The sequence below is a fragment of the Dermochelys coriacea genome, chromosome 23 (assembly GCF_009764565.3).
Source record: "Dermochelys coriacea isolate rDerCor1 chromosome 23, rDerCor1.pri.v4, whole genome shotgun sequence".
Classification (NCBI taxonomy): Eukaryota; Metazoa; Chordata; order Testudines; family Dermochelyidae; genus Dermochelys; species Dermochelys coriacea.
Window position 1 is genome coordinate 14,770,270 of NC_050090.1, and position 20,552 is coordinate 14,790,821.

At 65.7% G+C, this 20,552-nt stretch overlaps 2 protein-coding genes across 2 annotated transcripts; one reads left to right on the forward strand and one right to left on the reverse strand.

Annotated features, from left to right (window-relative positions):
* Window positions 1-490: 490 nt before the first annotated feature.
* LOC119847225 (paired box protein Pax-6-like) lies at window positions 491-10,545 on the reverse strand. The gene is made up of 9 exons (XM_038381815.2): window positions 10,451-10,545; window positions 9,598-10,027; window positions 6,610-6,805; window positions 5,093-5,251; window positions 3,511-3,593; window positions 2,962-3,112; window positions 2,280-2,377; window positions 1,650-1,803; window positions 491-1,266 (listed from the first exon to the last, which is right to left on the reverse strand). Exons 3-9 carry the CDS (start codon window positions 6,722-6,724, stop codon window positions 1,184-1,186), a joined length of 843 nt encoding a protein of 280 aa, XP_038237743.1. The 5' UTR covers window positions 6,725-6,805; window positions 9,598-10,027; window positions 10,451-10,545; the 3' UTR covers window positions 491-1,183.
* Window positions 10,546-17,350: 6,805 nt separating this feature from the next.
* On the forward strand, window positions 17,351-20,454 carry RCN3 (reticulocalbin 3). The gene is made up of 7 exons (XM_038381796.1): window positions 17,351-17,434; window positions 17,903-18,138; window positions 18,346-18,539; window positions 19,108-19,280; window positions 19,516-19,576; window positions 19,676-19,875; window positions 19,973-20,454. The coding sequence occupies exons 2-7, from the start codon at window positions 17,921-17,923 to the stop codon at window positions 20,078-20,080; spliced, it is 954 nt and encodes a 317-aa protein (XP_038237724.1). The 5' UTR covers window positions 17,351-17,434; window positions 17,903-17,920; the 3' UTR covers window positions 20,081-20,454.
* Window positions 20,455-20,552: the final 98 nt, after the last annotated feature.

Genomic DNA, 20,552 nt, shown 5'->3' on the forward strand with positions numbered 1-20,552 from the left:
TCCTCCCCACCCCACAACGCCCCCTGCTGGGGGAGGCCAGAGCTGGAGTAGCCAGGAGCCCCCCCCCGGTTCCCCACAGCTCTCCCCCGGCTGATGAAGGGGGGGTGACACTAGCACAGGAATAGCTGTGGGGGGGAGCAGAGCCACCCCCCACCCCGGATGCCCCAGGTGTTTCCTCCACAGGCCCCCGGCCCCCCCGCCCTTGTTGACAGCCAGAAGCCGTTTCCGTTGACAGCCGGGTGCTCCCGGGGCTTGCTGCTGGCTGGGGTGTTTATTGTAGGGTCTCTGCGGCTGGGAGGCGGAGGGGCCCGAGGGTCTGATGGCGGGCGCGGGGGGGCCCTTTCCCATACAGCCAGCCGGACAGACGGACAACGGGGGCCTGTTGTTATTTACAGACGGCCTTTATTGACACACCAGACAACCTACCACAGCGGGGGCCTCAGAGTGAGGTCAAAGGGGGGATGTCACAGGGCTGGGGGGACAGGTCAGGGGTTGGGGCGGGGGGAGAATTTGGCCTTTCTCCCCCACCCCCCAGGATCTATCAGCCCCAGATGGGTCCATCCCTGCAGGGAAAGATCTGGGGGTGAGCGGGAGCTGGGGGGGCAGACAGCCCCCCTCACCCGTGATGGGTGTGTGGGGGTCACCCACTATCTCATCATGCCCTGGGAGGACGAGGAGCTGACACCTTTCCCAGAATCCTTTGCCAGCCTGGCCGAGTTGACGTGTCTCCCAGCATCCTTTGTGAGGCCTGAGCGCTTCTCCTAGCATCCTTTGCCAGCTCCCCCTGGTTCTTTACTGCCCCCCTCTCTGGGGGTGAGGGGAGGGGAACACAAGAGAGGGGGGTGCCCCACACCCCCCCAGGGAGAGGGAAGGCGGACGTGGGGAAGGGCTCGGTAATGGGGAGGTTTGTCCCCCCCCAACGCACACCACAGTGGGTCACAGCATCTCTAATAGACAAACTCCGACATGCGGGAATGGGAGGGGGTGACTGGGGATTGGGGGGGCAGGGGGCTCCCTCAGATTGGGGGGGGCAGAGGGTTCCCCCTTCCTGGCTAGGACTTACCCTGGGCAGCTGGGGGAATCCCTGCACCACCCCCACCCACAGCCATGGGGTCTGCCCCCCTAGGGGGGCGGGCACAGCCCCCACCCTGCCCCCCCGAGAAGGATCCGTTTTCTCCCGTCATTACAGACGGGGCCAATATTGAGGGAGCTCCGGGTCCCCGCCAGGGACCTGCACAGGGACCGACACGCCGGGGGAGATGAGACCTGGGGGCAGAGAGAGACGGGGCGTTAGGCAGTCAGGAGAGAGCCCCCAAGGACCCACCTGCCGCAGAGACTGTGCCCAGGGGCAGCTGGTCCACACAGGCCGTGCCAGGCCACGGAGCCTGTGCCCAGGGGCAGCTGGTCCACACAGGCCATGCCAGGCCACGGAGCCTGTGCCCAGGGGCAGCTGGTCCATATGGGCTGCGCCAGGCCTGGGGATGTATAAGAGACCAATGCCCATCACCCACTAATCCCATAATGCTGGGGGTGGCCCCAGTGGGTGGGGGGTAAGACAAAGCGTTGACGTTGCTCCCAGAATCCTTTGCCCGCCCCCCTGGCGTTAGCCCTGCTCCCATGATGCTTTGCCCCGAGGGTCCCCCCCTCACCGGTGGAGGTGCTGGTGCCGGCGCCCAGACTGGGGCTGCCCATGTGGGCCGGGAGCTGGGCCGGGCCGTAGGGGTCGTAGCCGCGCCCCGAGGAGCTGCCCGGGATCATGCAGGAGAAGGACGAGGTGCCCTGGCTGGCGACTGGCTGGACAGCCTGCGGGGGGGGGGTCTGTGAGACACCTTTGCTAAGCCCCCTGTAACCCCCCTGGTCTGAGTCCCCCCCACTGCCCCCCCATAAACCTCCCTGGGCTGAGCTCCCCCCATGCCAACCCCACATACCCCCCCAGGCTGAGTCCCCCCTCATACTGACCCACATACCCCCCTAGGTTGAGGCCCCCCACACACACCAACCCCACCCCTTGGGCCGAGCCCCCCCCATTTATTCCTCCGGGCTGAGTGCCCCCACCGACCCCACGTAACCCTCACAAACCGAGTTCTCCACCCATTCGGACCCTACATACCCCTTCCCTGGGCTGAGCCCCCCCCACCAACCCCATAGATCCCTCCCAGGCCAAGCTCTCCTCCCCACGGACCGCCCCCAGGCTGACCCCCCCTCACCCCACATCAACCCCATGTGCCCCCCCAGGCCCTCTCCATGCTCCCTCCCCAGCAGGTCCCAGCCCCCCTCACCTGCATGGGAAGGCTGTTGGCCATGGAGAAGCTGGGCACGGGTGGGAGGGCTCCATAGCTGTTGGGGAGGGGGCCGTCGCTGCGCCCCAGCATGGCACCTGGTGGGAGAGGACAGTCATCCACTAGCCGGGGTTGGATATGGCGTCCTTTAGGGGAGTGTTTTGGCGGGTGCGGGTTGGGGTAGGGACACAGCAGGACCGTTCTTAGTGTTTTATACTGCTTGCCTCAGTTTCCCCTGTGTGTTACTCAAGTATCTTGGTAGTGGGACGACGGGGTGTGAGTGCTGCAGCGACCCCTAGAGGGCAGGTGGGATATTGCCGCCCGGGCACAGAGACCGGCCGACACTCTGCAGCCTGGCGACTGGTGGTAGTGGGGGGGGGGGGCGGTACTTGATCTGGCAAGTGGTGGCACAGACTGGGGTGTATGGGGGTGGGGGTGGAGGGGCTGAGGGAGCCATGGGAGATCCCTGATCCAGGAAACGGTATGGATGGGGGACAGGAGGGCAGTGGGGATGGGGGGCAGTAGAGGGGGTATCAGGGGGCAGTGAGGATGGAGAGCAGTGGGGGGGTACTGGGGGCAGTGGGGGGTACTGGGTGTCAATGGGGATGGGGGGCACTGGGGGGTACCGGGGGCAGGGGGGATGGAGGGCAGTGGGGGGATGCCAGACAGCAGCGGGGTGTACCTGACCCGGCGGGGGGCATGGCCGGGAAGGCCCCGCAGCCAGGGAAGGCCCCGCTGCCCATGGCCAGGTGCCCGGATCCACCCGTCTGGCGCCGCTGGTTCCGTAGCTTCTCCTCACGCCGCCACTTGGCCCGTCGGTTGGAGAACCAGACCTGCGGGAGGGGGGGCAGGCGTCAGGGTCCCTGTGCAGGTGGAGCCCCCCCAGACAGCGCTGTCCCCCCAAAGGGCCTGTGGGGGGTTCCCTCAGGGTGGTGAATGAGGGTCCCCGTTGGAGGGTCGGAGATCTCCTTTGGAGTGGGGGGTTTCCCCATGGGGCTGTACCAAGGGTCTCCCCACTAGGGGTTGAGTGGGTAACCCTGGAGCCAGGGGGTCTCCTTGGGGCAAAGGTGTCCCTCTGGGGGGGGCCTCTTGGGGCAGGGGGCCACTTCTGGGGATCAGGGGTGTCCCTGGATTTGAGGGGTCTCCCTTGGGGTGGGGAACCCCTGGGTGGATTAGGGGGTCTCCCTTGTGGTGGGAGGGCCCTGAGGGGATATGGGGGGGTCTTCCTCACCTGGATCCGGGCCTCGGGCAGGTCGATCTTGGCAGCCAGGCGCTCGCGGGCAAAGACGTCGGGGTAGTGAGTGCGCTCAAACTCTGTGTGGGGGGGGCAGCACAGTCAGAGACAGGGCCCCCCACTCAGGCCCCCGTATCCCTAGAGTCCTCTCGGCACCCTCAAAACCCCAGTGCCCCCACCAAGTGCTGCCCCTGGAGCCTCCCATGCACATGGAACCCAGGGATCCCCGGTTCCCCCGCATTTCCGACCCCCCAGGATATGCCCAGGGCTCCCCAGGTTCCCCTGCATCACCAGCCTCCCAGATACGCGCAGGGTTCCCTGGGTCCCCCCACATCTCCAGTACCCCAGTGTGACAAATTGGGAAAGTTCTTAATATTTTCTCGTGATGTGTGTGCCTCAGTTTCCCCAGTGTGTCTAGGTGGTGGGATAAGGGGGTGTGAGCGCTGCAGCGACCCCTAGTGGGCAGCTGGGTGTGATGGGGTAGGGAGTATTAACCTGGGAATGTTGCGGGGGCGTTTCGCTCCTTTACCGGCTGCTTTGGTACTGATGGTGGTGGGGGGTACGGGGGGGGGAGCTTCCCTGTGGGGACGATACTGGCGCAGGTGACCTGAGCCCAGCAGGGGGCTGGGGCCAGGTGACACCTTCTGCCCGGGAAACTGGACAAAGGTTGGAGGAGGGGCTGAGGGGGGGTGGCTGGGGGAGGCGGCGGGAAGGAGTTTCAGTTTGGGGCTGGCTGGGGGGGAGGCCCAGAACCGGGGTCTGGGCTCCCCAGCCCCCCAGAGGGACCTGACTAAGGGGTCCTGGTTCCTGTACCTACAAGCTCTGGTTTGGGCTGTGTTCCTGTCAGCTAATAAACCTTCTGTGTTCCTGGCTGATGGACAGTCCTGGTGAATCACAGGAAGTGGGGGGCGCAGGGCCCTGACGCCCCCACACACCGTGACAGTGGGATACCGCCCCAGGGCCACCTGGGCATAGAGACCGGCCAGCCTGGCAACTAGGTCCGGGGCTGGGCTGCGGGAAGGGGTCAGTCTCCTGGTTTGGGACTTGTGCGGGGGGGGGAAGGAGTCCAGGGCTCCACGCTCTGGGTCCCCCCAAGATGGACTTTGCTGTCTGTGCTCACCAGCTCTGCCCCACGCTGTGTTCCCGTCGGCAAATAACCCTGCTGCGTTACCCACTGGCTGGGAGTCCCGGCTGGCTGCGGGGTTGGGGGGCAGGGTGAGGCTTCCCCAGGGGTCCCATCCGGGTGGGCTCTCTGTGGGGAGCTCATGGGGTGCTGGACGCGCTGCGGTCAGACCCAGGAGGGCACCGAAGCCGAGCAGGCTCCCAGCCCTGGTGGGAGGGCACCCCAAGGGGAGACGCTGCCCCCGAATCCTGCCTGGATTGGCTCTGAGCAGTTCCCGGGACACCTGGATATGCCCAGTCCCCCCACATCTCCAGCCCCCCAGATACACCCAAGTGTGACAAAGTGGGATTATTGTTCATAATATTTTGTCTGTGGATCCGAGACACCCCGACAGCCCCGGCCTGTGACACCCCAGAGTCCGGCTCATACCCACGCTCCCGCCCGGCCCCCCATCACCTTTCTCCAGGGCCTCGATCTGCTCCTGGCTGAAGGACGTTCGGTTCCTTTGCAGTTTGCGTTTCAGCTGCAGCCGGAGCTGCGAGTCGTCCGGGTCGTCGGCACTGGCCCCGGGCAGGGGCTCGGGCTCCAGCCCACCCTCCAGCTGCTGGCAGCTGTCTAGGGGTGCGAAGTGGGGAGACGCATCACCCCTCCCGGGGAAGGGTCTGTGGGAAGGGGAGCCCCCCTATGGACTAGCTCCCCTCGTGGGGAAAAGGGGCACCGGTAGGGCTGGCCTGGCAGGGGCTGCGGGTCGGGAGTGAGGGGCACCGGCAGGGCTGGGGGGAGCCCAGGGTTGGGCTAGCAGGGGCTTTGGGTCAGGAGTGAGGGGCACCGGCAGGGCCGGGCGGAGCCCAGGGTTGGGCTAGCAGGGGCTTTGGGTCGGGAGTGAGGTGCACCGGCAGGGCTGGGGGGAACCCAGGGTTGGGCTAGCAGGGGCTTTGGGTCGGGAGTGAGGTGCACCGGCAGGGCTGGGGGGAACCCAGGGTTGGGCTAGCAGGGGCTTTGGGTCGGGAGTGAGGTGCACCGGCAGGGCTGGGGGGAACCCAGGGTTGGGCTAGCAGGGGCTTTGGGTCGGGAGTGAGGGGCACTGGCAGGGCCGGGGGGAGCCCAGGGCTGGGCTAGCAGGGGACTGGGGGTCGGGAGTGAGGGGCACTGGCAGGGCCGGGGGGAGCCAAGCCCTGGGCTGGCAGGGGGCTTCGGGTCGGGAGTGAGGGGCATTGACAAGGCTGGGAGTCATGAGTGAGGTGGGGGACGGTGATGTTGGGGGAGGCTGGATAAATTCTCCCCCATCTCTGCCCCCCCGCAGATCCCGCCGCTGCTCCCCCTGTCCCAGCCGTGCCCCCCCATCCCAGCGCTGCCCATGTCCTGTATCAAGGCCCGTCAGCTGGCGCTGCACCCGGCGCCCGCGGGGGACACAAACCCGCCCATCAGCTCTGCCACCCTGATGCGAAGTGACAGCCCTGGCTGGGCTCGCCCCCCCCCCAACATGATGCTTCCCAGCCCCCGCTGGGCAGGTGACAGGCCAGGGACCGAGCGCCAGAGCAGGGGGAGGGGCTGAACCCCACCCCCTGTTCTCCCCCCCATCACCAGCCTGGCCTCACCCCTCAACCATCTTTTTTTGTGGGGGGGCTCTGCTGGGGTCACAGTGAGAAATATCCCCCAGCAATGGGGCGGGGGAGGGAGATGAAGGAGGAGGGGGAGGGTGGAGGGAGAAGGAAGGGGAAGAGGAAGGCAATGGGGGAGGGGAGAGGTGTGGGGAGAGCAGAGCTAGGGGTCAGGGAGGGATCCCGGCAGTGTGGGAAGGGGGTTGTGTGGGGGGCACAGGCTGGCAGGGGGGTTTGGGGATGGATCCCAGAATGGGGACGGGGTGCTGTGGGGCGCACAGGCTGGGATGGGGGGTTTCCCAGCAGCGGGGGAGGGGAGAACAGGCTGAGGGCTCAGGGCTCCCCCCTCCCCTGCCCCTGCCCCACACCTACCTGGGTTGGGCTGCCCGGGGACCAGCCCATCTGGGTACCAATCCTGCCGCCCGCCCCAGCCCGTGCTCTGAATGTTCAGCATCTTGATCTTCTCATACATTCCATCTGCCCCCATGGACCGGCGCCGGGGCGGCGGGGGGCGGCCAGGGGGTCACCCCCTAGGCAGGGGACTTGGGGCAGCAGCCGTTCCGGGGGCCTGCCGAGAGCCAGACGAAAGACACAGCCGGTGAACGGGGACGCAGGGATGCGGCTGGCTCTGGGGTGGGGCGCGGGGGCCGGCGACGGGGGCAGCAGATGTCTCTGCCGCAAAATCAGCAGGCCCCAGGCACTGCAGCGTCCTTCACAGGACCCCCCCTTCCCCCCCAGGGGTGCAGCTGCCGTGCCGGGTGGCAGGGGGCGCTGGGGAAGGAGGGGCTCCTCCTTTGCCCCTCACTCCCGACCAGCAGCCCCCTGCTAGCCCAGCCCTGCACCCCCCGAGCCCTACCAGTGCCCGTCACTCCCGACCCGCAGCCCCCTGCTAGCCCAGCCCTGCACCCCCTGAGCCCTGCCGGTACCCCTCACTCCCAACCCGCAGCCCCCTGCCAGCCCGGCCCAGCCCCCAGCCCACAGCTCCACCGATCCGGGGACCCAGCCACATTCTCCCTTTGCCTGTGACTCACACACAATGGAGCCGGACCGGGGGGCTGGGGGGGCTCAGGTTTCTAGCTCTGTACAGGGGGCTGGGCCCAGCTATCCCTGCCTCTGGGAAGGCTCTGGTCCCTGGGCACCATTGCACAAAGGGGGAAACTGAGGCACGGGGGAGGATTGCTTCTGCGGAGATGTGAATTCTGCTGGACACCCCCCGGAGCCTCCATGAAGCCCTCCCCCCCATGTCACAGTGAGCCATTGGGGGGGGCACCGAGCTGGGGCGGGGGCTAAAGGGGCTGTGGTCAGCCCCCCAGGCTGGGTTGAGAGTGGTTGGCCCCTCCCTGCAGTGGGACTGGGGAGAGACAAGAGGGACCAGACAGGCTGCCCCAGACAGCGGCAGCTTCATCCATCCATCCGTCCGTCCGTCCGTCCATCCATCTCTGTCAATCCATCCATCCGTCCATCCATCTCTATCCATCCATCCATTTCTGTCCATCCATCCATCCATCCATCCATCCATCCGTCCGTCCGTCCGTCCATTTCTGTCCATCCATCCGTCCGTCCGTCCATCCATCTCTGTCCATCCATCCATCCGTCCGTCCGTCCATCCATCTGTCCATCCGTCCATCTCTATCCGTCCATCCATCCGTCCGTCCGTCCGTCCATCTCTGTCCATCCATCCATCCATCCTTCCGTTCGTCCGTCCGTCCGTCCATTTCTGTCCATCCATCCATCCATCCATCCATCCATCCATCTGTCCGTCCATCCATCTCTATCCATCCATCCATTTCTGTCCATCCATCCGTCCGTCCATCCATCTCTGTCCATCCATCCATCCATTTCTGTCCATCCATCCATCCATCCATCCGTCCGTCCGTCCGTCCGTCCGTCCATTTCTGTCCATCCATCTGTCCGTCCGTCCATCCATCTCTGTCCATCCATCCATCCATTTCTGTCCATCCATCCATCCATCCATCCATCCATCCGTCCGTCCGTCCGTCCGTCCGTCCGTCCATTTCTGTCCATCCATCTGTCCGTCCGTCCATCCATCTCTGTCCATCCATCCATCCGTCCGTCCGTCCATCCATCTGTCCATCCGTCCATCTCTATCCATCCATCCATCCATCCATCCATCCGTCCGTCCGTCCATTTCTGTCCATCCATCCATCCGTCCATCCATCCGTCCGTCCGTCCGTCCATCTCTGTCCATCCATCCATCCATCCATCCGTCCGTCCGTCCGTCCATTTCTGTCCATCCATCCATCCATCCATCCGTCCGTCCGTCCATCCATCTGTCCATCCGTCCATCTCTATCCATCCATCCATCCATCCATCCATCCGTCTGTCCGTCCATCCATCCATCCATCCGTCCGTCCATCTATCCATCTCCATCCATCCGTCCGTCCGTCCGTCCATCCATTTCTGTCCATCCATCCGACCGTCCGTCCATCCATCTCTGTCCATCCATCCGTCCGTCTGTCCGTCCTTCCATCCATCCGTCCTTCTCTCCATCCGTCCCTCTCTGTCTGTCCATCTCTGTCCGTCCATCCATCCATCTGTCCGTCTGTCCCTCTCTGTCTGTCCATCTCTGTCCGTCTGTCCCTCCCTGTCTGTCCATCTCTCTCCATCCGTCCATCCATCCATCCGTCCGTCCATCCATCTCTGTTCGTCCGTCTGTCCATCCTTCTCTGTCCATCCATCCATCCGTCCATCCGTCCTTCTCCATCCATCCATCCATCCATCCATCCATCCATCCATCCATCCATCCGTCTGTCCGTCCATCTCTGTCCATCCATCCGGCCGGCCATCCATTCATCCAGCCACTTCCATCCATCTCCATCCATCCATCCCCCCCACCCCTATCGATCCATCTGTCTCTCATGTCATACACCCTCCCTTGCCAGATCCCCTCCCCTACCCCCCTCAGGGTGGGTCTCTCTGCTGCCCTTTAGCAATGTTGGGCTGTCCCTCCCCGTCCCCAGAAAACACCCAGTTGAGAGGGCCCCCCTGACTCCTATGAGCACAGCTTGAGAATCGAGAGTGAGGGGCACCGGCAGAGCTGGGGGGAAGCGGGGGCTGTGGGTCGGGATCGAGGGGCACTGGCAGAGCTGGGGGGGAAGTGGGGGGCTGTGGGTCGGGACCGAGGGGTACTGGCAGAGCTGGGGAGGAAGCGGGGGGCTGTGGGTCGGGATTGAGGGGCACTGGCAAAGCAGAGAGTTTCCCCATTCTGTGTCCTGTCACCCCCCAACACCCCAGCCTACCTGGAAATGCGCCGTGGCCCCCCCAGTGTATGGGTCTATCCCTCTGTGAAGCCCACATGACCTGCCCCACCCGAATGCCTGAGTCCATGGGTGGAAATACCTTGGATCCTGTCTGGCTCTGGTGTGTGGATCCCGGTGGGATTGGTGTCAGTTATTGGTTTGGTACTGGTGGGATCGGGTCGGTGCCGGTTCCGGGTCGGTGCCGGTGGGATCGGGTCGGTGCCAGTATCAGGTCAGTACCGGTGGGATCGGGTCGGTGCCGGTTCCGGGTCGGTGCCAGTATCAGGTCAGTACCAGTGGGATCGGGTCGGTGCCGGTTCCGGGTCGGTGCCGGTGGGATCGGGTCGGTGCCAGTATCAGGTCAGTACCGGTGGGATCGGGTCGGTGCCGGTTCCGGGTCGGTGCCAGTATCAGGTCAGTACCGGTGGGATCGGGTCGGTGCCGGTTCCGGGTCGGTGCCGGTGGGATCGGGTCGGTGCCGGTACTGGGTCGGTCCGAGGGTACTAAAGCCGCGAGCACTGTCCACCTGCCTGCAAAGTAAACATGGGAACAAAATGCAGAGGCGGGGGGGAAGGATGGAAAATCCGCCCCCTGCCCTGGGGGGCAGCCGCACAGACCCACCCTTCATGGATGTAACTGTACTAATGAGGTGGGGGGGAATTGGGAAAGGTCCATAAGGGAGGGGCAAGGACCCCCAGAAAGGAATCCCCGGGGATTTGTGGGGATGTGGCACCAGGGACCCCCCCATTTTCCTGGCTCTGGGAGCCCCCCGATTCCTCCATCACACCCCCAGCCTCTCCGATACCCCCATTCTTCAGTGCCACAACCCCCCTCCCACCCTCTGTGACCCCCAAACCTTGGCACCACGACCCCCATTCCACCAGCACCACGACCCCCCCGCACTCCCCAATGTGCCCATCCCAGGCCCCCCCAGGCGCTCTCGCCCCACATACCTTGCCTACGATCCTGGACAAAGTCAGGGTCCCCTCATGGGCAGCCTCTAGCCCCCCATTGTACCAGCTCCACACCTCTCTGAGCCTCCCTGGCTGGCCCCCAGTGCCCCGCTAGGCACCTATCTCTGCCCAGCTCCGTGCCAGGTCTGGCTGCCAAGCGGGCTCGTAGAGAAATAAATAAAGTTCCCAGGCGCTGGGGGGAGGCGGGGGGGCGCTGGGGGGGATGGACGTGCGGGGGGGGGGCCAGGCCACCGTGTGGTGACATTTGTGCTAAGCCACAGTGTCAGCTTTGAACTTAATTCTCTCCAATGGGTTGCGGAGGGGGGGTGTCGGGGGAGGAGCGGGGGGGCCGGGGGGACCGGGGGGAGCAGTCCTGGGCGATCAGCCCACGCTCCAGTGCTTGGAGAAAACCCCCAGAGCCACTCAGGACTGGGGACACATGGGGGTGGGGGGCAGAGCGGTGGGGGGAGCAGAGTGGGGGGGTGGTCTTCTCCTAACCCCACTGTCCTCAGACTGCCAAGTCCCCCCCGCAGTGGAGGCAGCGCCCCCCATAGGTGATTGGAGGGAGCCTGCCCAGCCCTGTGGGCCTATGGGGGGGGGCAGGAGCTGGGGTGGGGGGATCGGGAAAGGTGGGCGCAGTCCTGGGCAGGTAGGAAAGGGAAAAGGCTGGGGGTGGGGGCAGGGCTGGGCAGACAGGGGGCTGCAGGTTGGGAGTGAGGGGCACCCACACGAACTCCCCCCCCATCTCCTCTTTCCTGGGCTGGAGCCCCATGGAACAGCACCTGGGAGGGGAGTGTGGCCTAGTGGTTAGACGGGGGGACTGGTGGCTCCCCCTGTGTCACGGGGGGGGAATCATTGCTGATACCAAGTTGGTTACACCAGCCCCAGCCCCAGACCAGGCTGCTCCCCACGGCCCCGGCCCCATAGCGCAGCTGGGAGCTTTGGGGTCAGCCTGGGCCTGCCCAAACCCACCCGCTCTGTACCTCCCTGCCACCCACAACACCCCCTCGTCTTCCCCATCACCCCCCACCTCCTTTCTCCTGTACCAACCCCTGCACCACCACTGCTCCGGCCCCCCCGTTTCCCCTCTGCACGCCCCCCCGCCCAGCCCCCCTCCAGCTGGGCAGCGCCGGCCTTGCTCCGATTCTTCGTAGCCTGGAGCCCCATCTCGTGTGTCTGACACCAGATCCTGCCTGGCAGCCCCCTCATTCCCTCCCCCCGCTGCCTGGCAGCCTCCTCCCCCCTCTGCCAGCCCCCCCAGCTCTGTCCTCTCCCGTCTGACAGCCCTCACCCCCACCGGCATCCCTCCACTCCCCCTGCAGTCCCCAAACCTCACCCGGCATGGGGGGAGCTCTCAGAGCCCCCCATCCTAGGCTAGAAAAGGGGGGAAGTGACATCTCCTCCCCCCCATGTGCAGCCCCCCCAAGAAATCCCCTGAAATCCCACAGCCCCCAACTTTGTCCCCCAGAAATGGGGCAGCCATACCGCATGCCTCTGTGACATCCCCCCAGCACTGCCCCACATACTCCCCCAGCTCCCTGAGCACTGACCCCCCCCCCCCCCCAGCTGAGGGGAGCTGGGGCAGCAGTGCTGGGTGAGGGGGAGTGATGGGGAGGCAGGGGAGGGGGGCTGCGGTGGGCGGTTCTGGGAGTGGGGGAGGCGGTGCTAGAGGAGGCCGGGGAGCTGTGGGGAGGAGCTGGGGGAGGGCAGGGAGCTGTGGGGCGGCCCAGGGGGCAGGAGGTTAAGTACAAATCCGTGTAGCTGAGACAATGTCAATTAAAAATGCAAAGCGAGCGAGTGGGAATGGGGGTGGGGAGGAGCAAAGTGCGGGGGGAGGGACACGGGGGAAGTGGGGCTCTGTCAGAGCCCATCTATCCACCCGGTCAGGGACCGGGCCAGGGCGGAGGATGGGTCAGAGATGGGGGGCAGCATGGGGGGGCATGTTTGAGTAAGTAATTCTCCCTCCCCACCCAGCTGCCGCATCCGGGTCAAGATAGAGCAGACCCTGTTGTGGAGACAAAGCCAATAATCCCCCCCATCACCCATCACAGGGAATCCCCTAAAACCCCACCCGGATGCCTGGGTTCGCCCTTGGCCTACCTGTCGGGTCACATCCTCCCCATGAAAGGCACAGGGATTGGAGGGGCCCAGATACCCCCCTTCCTGAATGCTGACCTGTCAGGGACCCCCCCATCTCTCACCCGGGAGCCCCTCCCCGCAGCCCCTCGCAGCCCCCACCCTGGCCCCATCGGATCCGATTAGCACCCAGTCCTGACAGGAGCCTGATCTGGCTAATTGTGGCTGCCGAGCTGCTGTGCAAAGCACCCGGGGGGGTGTCTGTTTACCCCCCCCCCCAGCCCGGACACCCCCCATCAATCCATTTTCCCAGCAGCCCCTGCAGATCCACCCCACCCCCCTATGGGACAGATTGGGCAGGGCGGGGGGGCTCAGCTCCCTGATTTACAAAGCAGGGAAACCCGACCCCCAGAGAGCTCGGAGGGGAGCAGTTCACAAACCCGGAAGCCTGGGTTCTATTCCTCTTTGGTTCCCCCCCCCACCTTGACCCATAGCAGAGAGGCCAGGGGAAGGGGCTGCGGGTCAGGAGTGAGGGGCACCTGCAGGGCTGGGGGGCTGCGGGCCGGGAGTGAGGGGCACCGGCAGGGCTGGGGGCCTGCAGGTCGGGAGTGAGGGACACCGGGGGAGCTGGGGGGCTGTGGGCCGGGAGTGAGGGGCACCAGCCTGGCTGGGGGGCTGCGGATTGGGAGTGAGGGGCACCTGGGGGGCTTCAAGTCGGGAGTGAGGGGCACAGGGGGAGCTGGGGGGCTGCGGGCCGGGAGTGAGGGGCACGGAGGAGCTGGGGGGCTGCGGGCCGGGAGTGAGGGGCACGAGCAGGGCTGGGTGGCTGCGGATTGGGAGTGAGGGGCACCGGGGGAGCTGGGGGGCTGTGGGCCGGGAGTGAGGGGCACTGGCAGGGCTGGGGGGATGCGGGTCAGGAGTGAGGGGCACCGCAGGGCTCTCTCTTCCCTACTGGCAGATGATGCTGCAGGAGGAGGCCAGCTCAGCCCCCCCCACCGCTCACCGGCCCCGCTGAGCAGAGGCCAAACACAAGGTGGCGTCAGGTGACCCCTCCCCGGCCTACCCCAGAATGTGTCACTTCGATGTGGGGCGGCTGAGCGGAGCTGCTCCCTCCCCCCCGTCATCCAGGATCCCAGGGGTGCCCGCCAGAGTCACAGCCCAGCCAGCTCCCCCCCCCGCCCTGCCGGTGCCCCTCACTCCTGACCCGCAACCCCCTGCTAGCCCAGCCCTGGGCTCCTTGCCCCATAGCTCAGGGCTGTGCCCATCCCACACCCCAGGTGTTAAGTGACATACAGGCCCCAGGGGACCCCGCCATGACTGGGGGCAAACCAGCCTTGTAGCTGGGGGGGTACGCGGATGCGTCTGGCTCCTCTCCGAGGCTTCTGGGGAGGGCTGGGCAGAAGCAGAGCAGCTGGTGCCCCCCCCTCCCATGGGCCAGGACCAGCCAGATAGGGAGACAACTCCAACTGGGAGCCTGGATCTCTGTCACGAAGACACATGGGGGCGGGGGAGCCCAGGACTGGGCTGGCAGGGGGCTGTGGGTCAGGAGTGAGGGGCACGGGCAGAGCTGGGGGGAGCCCACGGCCGGGCAAGCAGGGGCTGTGGGTCGGCAGTGAGGGGCACCGGCAGGGCTGGGGGGCTGCGGGTCAGGAGTGAGGGGCACCTGGGGGGCTGCACGTCGGGAGTGAGGGGCACCGGCAGGGCTGGGGGGAGCCCAGGGCTGGGCTGGCAGGGGCTGCGGGTCATGAGTGAGGGGCACCGGCCTGGCCATGGGGGTGGAAGGAGGGGACAGGGCTGGGCTGGGCTAGCGGGGAGGGGGGTGCGGGTGGTCACTGATTTCCTGCAGAGATTCATTAGCACCTGCCCAGAGCACATGGGGTCTAATGACTCAGGGGTGGGACCTTGGATCCTGACTCCTGGGTTCTCTCCTGGCTCTGGGATGGGGGCCCAGTGGTTAGTTCGGGGCGGGGGCTGCGCGCCCGGACTCCAGGGTTCTCTCCAGGCCGCAGGCCGAGGTCTCTGGATACCAAACCCTGAACCTTGTTTAACAGGTTCTGCTGCCTGTTTCCACCTTTGACCATTTGGGCCATGGAGCTCCTCTGGGGCAGCCTGCCTCAGTTTCCCCTCTGTGCACAGCCCTGATCCTGGGGGCTCTGGGTCCCACATGGGGCAGTTGGGCAGTTAGACAGTGGGTCCCGGGGGGGTGCAGCTCCCCTCTTCCGTCCCACCCCACAGCTGCCCCAAAGCCCGGCCCAGGCCCCCATACGCAGCACGTCACCGGCTCGGACAGGGAAAGCAGGGGCTGTGCTGCCCCCTGGTGGGGGAAGGGAGAAATGCGGGAGAAACATTCCACGCAACCCAGAGACAGGCAGACGGGGGGGGGGGGGGCTGGATGGACAGATGGAGGGGAGGGAGGATGGACAAACAGACAGAGCGGCGTGGGGGATGGATGGATGGACAGCCAGCCAGAGGGAGGGGTGGGGGATGGATGGACGGACAGAGGGAGGGGTGGGGGCCAGAGGGAGGGGTGGGACGGACGGACGGCCAGACAGCCAGAGGCAGGGCTGGGGGACAGAGGGAGGGGTGGGGGATGGACAAACAGACAGAGGGGCGTGGGGGATGGATGGACGGACCGCCAGCCAGAGGGAGGGGTAGGGGATGGACGGACAGACAGAGGGAGGGGTGGCGGCCAGAGGGAGAGGTGGGATGGACGGATGGCCAGACGGCCAGAGGCAGGGCTGGGGGACAGAGCGGGGGTGGGGGATGGAAGTATGGAGCGGGTTCCCTTGGAGGACGAGCACTGAGAGGGCAGCCGTGGAGTGATCACTCGGTGCCGAGTTCTCGCGGCGTGTTCCCGGGCAGGTTTGTCCCGGAGTGCAGGGGAGGGGATTGTCTAGTGTCACCCCGTCGCTGCTCCTGGGGCACTCAGGGCACGGAAGGAGGTTCACCATGGGTGGTGACGGAGGCGGGTGGGACCCATGGATCGGGAAAGGGGCACTGTATGGGGGGGGATCCATGGATTGGCGCCGGGCTGTCGAGAACAGATTTCTTGCTGCCTTTGGGGTGATCACTGCATCTCCAAAGGCCGGTGAGGGGATCTGGGTGTTTCCTGTCACCAGGCGTCTGTCGGGATCCGCTGCTGAAGCTGACCACGGGGCCCAGGAAGTTGATGCTGGTGTGGGAGGGTCCCAGAGAGGCCGATTGGTGGAAATCTATGAGGGGCTTTAGATCGTGTGTCCAGAGGAAGGAAAATATCCGTAGCATATCTCAGGTATATCACTGATTTCATGGCGCGTTGGTCGAGAAATTCTTCCTGGACCATGAGTCGGGTTCACCCATAATCCCGAGACTGGCTTTCAAATCCTGAGCTGATGTAAAACCGATAGATTTGGGATTCTTCCTAGTCGCCTTCTGCTTTTGGAGTCTTTCAGGGGTCCTGGGGCATATTTTGCAGCTTTCTCCGCGTGACTCCCCGTGACTCCATGGCAGCCGGCCCTTGGCACAGTGAGCGGTTTGAGGATGGTTTCTGGGAATCCCGAGATTCCTTCAGTGAGAGCGAAGATGGGACAGGGCAGGAATTTTCTGGAAATATTTTGTAGGAACACGGTGTGTGCCTCAGTTTCCCCTATGAGTTGCACTGTGTCCTGCGGGTGGCACAGGGTTGGTTACTCGCTGCAGAGGCCCAGAAACGCAGCTGTGACCCATGCCGGCTGTCTGGGGCTGGGGCCTGGCACCAGAGAGACCACGAGGACAATCACTGGGACATTGGCTACCTGGCAACTAACAGCCGTAGAGAGGTGGCCGGCCGGATCTGACCAGCTAGGAAACAAAGGGCGGAGGGGCGGGTCACCGCTGGGCCAGGCTCGGGGTGCCAGAACGGCCCAGGGGGTAACTCCTCGCTGTGCTACCCATCCCGCCGGCTGGGTGGCACAGGATGGGGTGGGCTGCTCCCCAGGGGGTACAGGGCTTTCTCGGGGGGGGGGGTCTGTTGCGGGTGCAGGGCAGCTGTGGGGCTGACCCTGGTGGAAGAGCGGGACCCCTGGGGTCTGGCCCACGGACGGGGCTGTTCCAAAGCTGGGGGCAGAGCCGAATCCTCCCCTGCCTCCTTCCCCTCCCTGCCCTAGGGTTCCTGTGTAAACCTGTCCAGCCCTCGGCCTGGGTGTGACCTGGCCCCAGAGTGAAACATTCCTGTCCCAGTAGGCCCCGAGAGATGGGGGTCAAGCCCCGCCCTTCGCTCAGCTGCCCCTCCCCGGTTCAGCACCAGGATCCCAGCTGCGGGGGCCCCATGGCTGGGCGGACGGATGGGGAGGGAGCTGTGGGGTGTGGATGGGCCCATGTGATGCCATAGGGATGCTGTATGAGGTTTGGTCAGCTTGGGTCAAAACCCATAAGCCTCATTCCCCATCCCTCTGCCCCCCACAGCCCTGCCCCCAACCCCACAGACCCCCCTGATTCCAACCCCCATCCTCGCTCCCCCCCACAGCCCCCTGGTCCCCAAAGTGCTGGCCTCCAGACCTGGCACATCCCCTGCCCGCCACAGTCCTGACCCCATCCCCACAGACCCCCAATCCCGAACCCCATCCCTGCCCCCCATAGACCCCATCCGCACAGACCCCAAACCCCAACCCTGCCCCCCATCCCCACAGACGCACCCCAGATCCCCACCCTCCCCACGTGTCCCCCTTTTCCCGGGCCAGGAGTAAAACTTGCGGGAGATACTTTGTGTCAACGTGGCGCCGAGCAGCCAATCAGCGAGGGGCCTGGCCCCGCCCCCTTAGTGATACCGACCTCCAATTGGCCTCCCCGGGCTGGGGGCGTGGCCTCGTGTGGGCGGAGTTGCGGGGTGCCGGGTCCCCCCATCGAAGACGGGAGCTGGGCGCGGTGCTGTGCAGTGCGGAGCTGAGCAAGGTATGGGGGGGCTGGGTCCGGGGGGGACCCCCCTGCAGCTGGGTGAGGTGAGGGGGTGAGTTTGGGAGACCCCCCTGCGGCTGGGTGAGGTGCGGTGGGGTGAGTCTGGGGGAGCCCCCTGCGGCTGGGTGAGGTACGGGGGGGCTGGGTCCTGGGGGGACTGGCACATCCCCCATGTCACTGGAGTCCCAGTTTTGTGATCCCCCACAAGAGGATTCCCCCCAAGTGCCCATGTGGAACGGGGGGGCAGGGTGGTGAGGGGCTGTGGGGCAGGAGTCAGTGGGGGTCTATGCAGCATGGCAATGGGTGTGGGCGTGAGGCAGGAGTCAGTGGGGGAGGGGCTATGGGGCAGTCTGGCGGAAACTGGAGGCAGAAGGGCACTGCGGGCGCCTGACTGGCCATAGGGCAGGTGGCAGTGGGGGCGGGCCCATGGCCAGCACAGACCAGCCCCCACCTGCCTCCCTCCAGGGCTGCGGCGGGACGAGGATGCTGTGGGGCCAGGGGCTGCTGGCGCTGTGTCTGGGCCTGGCGCTGGCCAAGCCGCCCCCCGAGAAGCGGGACCGGGTGCACCACGGGCAGGAGCTGAGCGACCACCCGCACGACGACCGCCAGGGCTTCCAGTACGACCACGAGGCCTTCCTGGGCAAGGAGCAGGCCAAGACCTTCGACCAGCTCACGCCCGAGGAGAGCCAGGAGCGCCTGGGGTGAGCCAGAGAACCCTGGCGTCCGGGTCCCAGCCCCCGGCTCTAACCACTGCACCCCACTCCCCTCCCAGAGCTGGGGAGAGAACCCAGGAGTCCTGTTAGTGGGACCATGCTCTGTAGCAGGGCAGGGGGGACCCCAGTAGGCTTGGGGCTGGGGGTGGGACCCAGGCGTCCAGCGCCCCCTGATGTGCCCCTGCCCCCCGGCAGGAAGATCGTGGAGCGGATCGACCGGGACCAGGACGGCTTCGTGACCCAGGCCGAGCTGAAGGACTGGATCAAGCACACCCAGAACCGGTACATCTTCGAGAACGTGCAGAAGAACTGGCAGGACTACGACCGGGACGGCGACGGGCGCATCGCCTGGCCCGAGTTCAAGAACGCCACCTATGGCTACTACGAGGGTGAGGGGGGCTGGGGGCTGATGGGTTAGAGCAGGGGGGGCTGGGAGCCGGGATTCCTGGGTTCTCTCCCTGGCCCTGGGAGGGGCGTGAGGGCTGGTGGATCAGAGCAGCGGGGGCTGGGAGCCAGGACTCCTGGGTTCTCTGCCTGGCCCTGGGAGGGGCGTGGGGGCTGCTCGCCAGAAGGTGAGATGCCCGGCAGTAGGGAGGGGGAACTACTCAGGGGGCAGGGTGACAGTAAGAGAGGGTTGGTGGGAGGGGGTGTGTGAGCAGGCTGTTATGCTGGGGGTGGGTCAGGCCCCAGCTGGGATGGGAGAGGCAGGGTGGAGGGGCCTGGGCCCCGCCATGGGGCAGGATAGGGCAGCCCTGAGAGAGGGAACACCCCCCCACACACACACACAACCCCGCCCCTGCCCCCGCCCCCTGGTGGTGTCTCTTTCGCCATGTGGCTAGCAAGGGAATAACCCACTTGATGGGGAGTTCTGAAGGCAACAGAATTTGGGGGGGGCTGGGAGCCAGGATTCGTGGATTCCATCCCCAGGCTGGGGGCTCACAGCTCCGCGCCCCGCAGGGGAGGAGTTCGGGGACCTGGAGGACAAACAATCCTACCGCAAGATGCTGGCGCGGGACGAGCGGCGCTTCAAAGCGGCCGACAGGGACGGGGACATGGTGGCCACGCGGGAGGAGTTCACCGCCTTCCTGCACCCCGAGGAGTTCGACTACATGAAGGACATCATCGTCACGGTGAGGGGCCCGGACGCTGGGGTTCCCTCCCGGGCTCTGGGAGGGGAGCGGGGCGAGTGGTTAGAGTAGGGGAGGCTGGGAGCGTTCACTGCACCCCCATCCCCCAATTCCTGTCTTCAGCCAGGAACCCCTCAGCCCTGGAGGAAGCTGAGGCGGGGGGGCAGGAGGGAAGAGAAGTGTTGCCACAGCTGTTCCCATGATGCTCTGCAGCACCTAACTCCTGCCTCCCCCCCAGGAAACAATTGAAGACATTGACAAGAACGGGGACGGTTACGTGCAGGTGGATGAGTACATCGGTGAGTAGGGGGCTGGGGGGGGTCTCTGGGGGGAGGGTTAGAGACAGCGGGAGCCTGGCTGGGGTGTTCCAGGCCCTTAGTCTCTCCGCAACCCCCCAGGCGACATGTACACCCCCGAGAGCGGCGAGCCGGAGCCCGAGTGGGTGCAGAGCGAGCGGCAGCAATTCCTGGACTTCCGGGACCTGGACCGGGACGGGCGGCTGGACCGGGCCGAGATCGGCCACTGGATCCTGCCCCAGGACTATGACCACCCCGAGGTGGAGGCCAAGCACCTGCTCTTCGAGTCCGACAAGGACAAGGTGAGTGGCGGGAGAGGGCTGGGGGGGTGGGGGGAGCTGACTAGAGGTGGAGAGGGGAGCCAGGACCGCCCCCTGTAACCGGCTCTGCCCCCCCCAGGACGGGCGGCTGACGAAGCAGGAGATCCTCGACACTTGGACCATGTTCGTGGGCAGCCAAGCCACCAACTACGGGGAGGATCTGACCCGCAAGCACGACGAGCTGTGACCAGGGGAGTCCGGGCCTGCCCCCCACAACGCCCCTACAAGGACCTGGGGGGGAGGGGACTTATTTATTGGGGGGGCTATACAGATTTGGAGGTGCACTCAGACTTGTGCTAGGGCATGGACTAGAAGGCTGGGAGCCAGGACTCCTGGGTTCTCTCCCAAGCTCTGGGAGGCGAGTGGGGTCAAGTGGGTAGGGCTGGGAGCCAGGACTCCTGGGTTCTCTCCCCTCCCGCTGCTCTGGGAGGGGAGCGGGGGACGGGCAGCACTCCTGGGTTTAATGCCCAGGGATAGCCATTCCCTTTCCCGTGCCTCAGTTTACCTGTAGGCTGCTGGCAGAACAAACCCCTCTCCCCACCCACCCTGTAAAAAACAACAGTATTAAGCGGAGGGGGGGGCTGATGGACACTCACAAACCCCCACCGGTTGTGACCAAGGTTCTCAGCCCCCACCCTCCCTCACATGGCCGCGGGAAG

What these genes read in the sequence shown, in the direction of transcription:
- LOC119847225 (XM_038381815.2), bottom strand. Translation starts at nt 6,724, where the DNA reads ATGGGGGCAGATGGAATGTATGAGAAGATCAAGATGCTGAACATTCAG. An exon ending in GATCGAGGCCCTGGAGAAAG is followed by an intron (nt 3,594 to 5,092) that starts GTGATGGGGGGC and finishes CCCCCCACACAG; the next exon opens with AGTTTGAGCGCACTCACTAC. An exon ending in CGGCACCAGCACCTCCACCG is followed by an intron (nt 1,267 to 1,649) that starts GTGAGGGGGGGA and finishes CTCTGCCCCCAG; the next exon opens with GTCTCATCTCCCCCGGCGTG.
- RCN3 (XM_038381796.1), top strand. Translation starts at nt 17,921, where the DNA reads ATGCTGTGGGGCCAGGGGCTGCTGGCGCTGTGTCTGGGCCTGGCGCTG. An exon ending in TGAAGGACATCATCGTCACG is followed by an intron (nt 19,281 to 19,515) that starts GTGAGGGGCCCG and finishes CCTCCCCCCCAG; the next exon opens with GAAACAATTGAAGACATTGA. An exon ending in TCGAGTCCGACAAGGACAAG is followed by an intron (nt 19,876 to 19,972) that starts GTGAGTGGCGGG and finishes TGCCCCCCCCAG; the next exon opens with GACGGGCGGCTGACGAAGCA.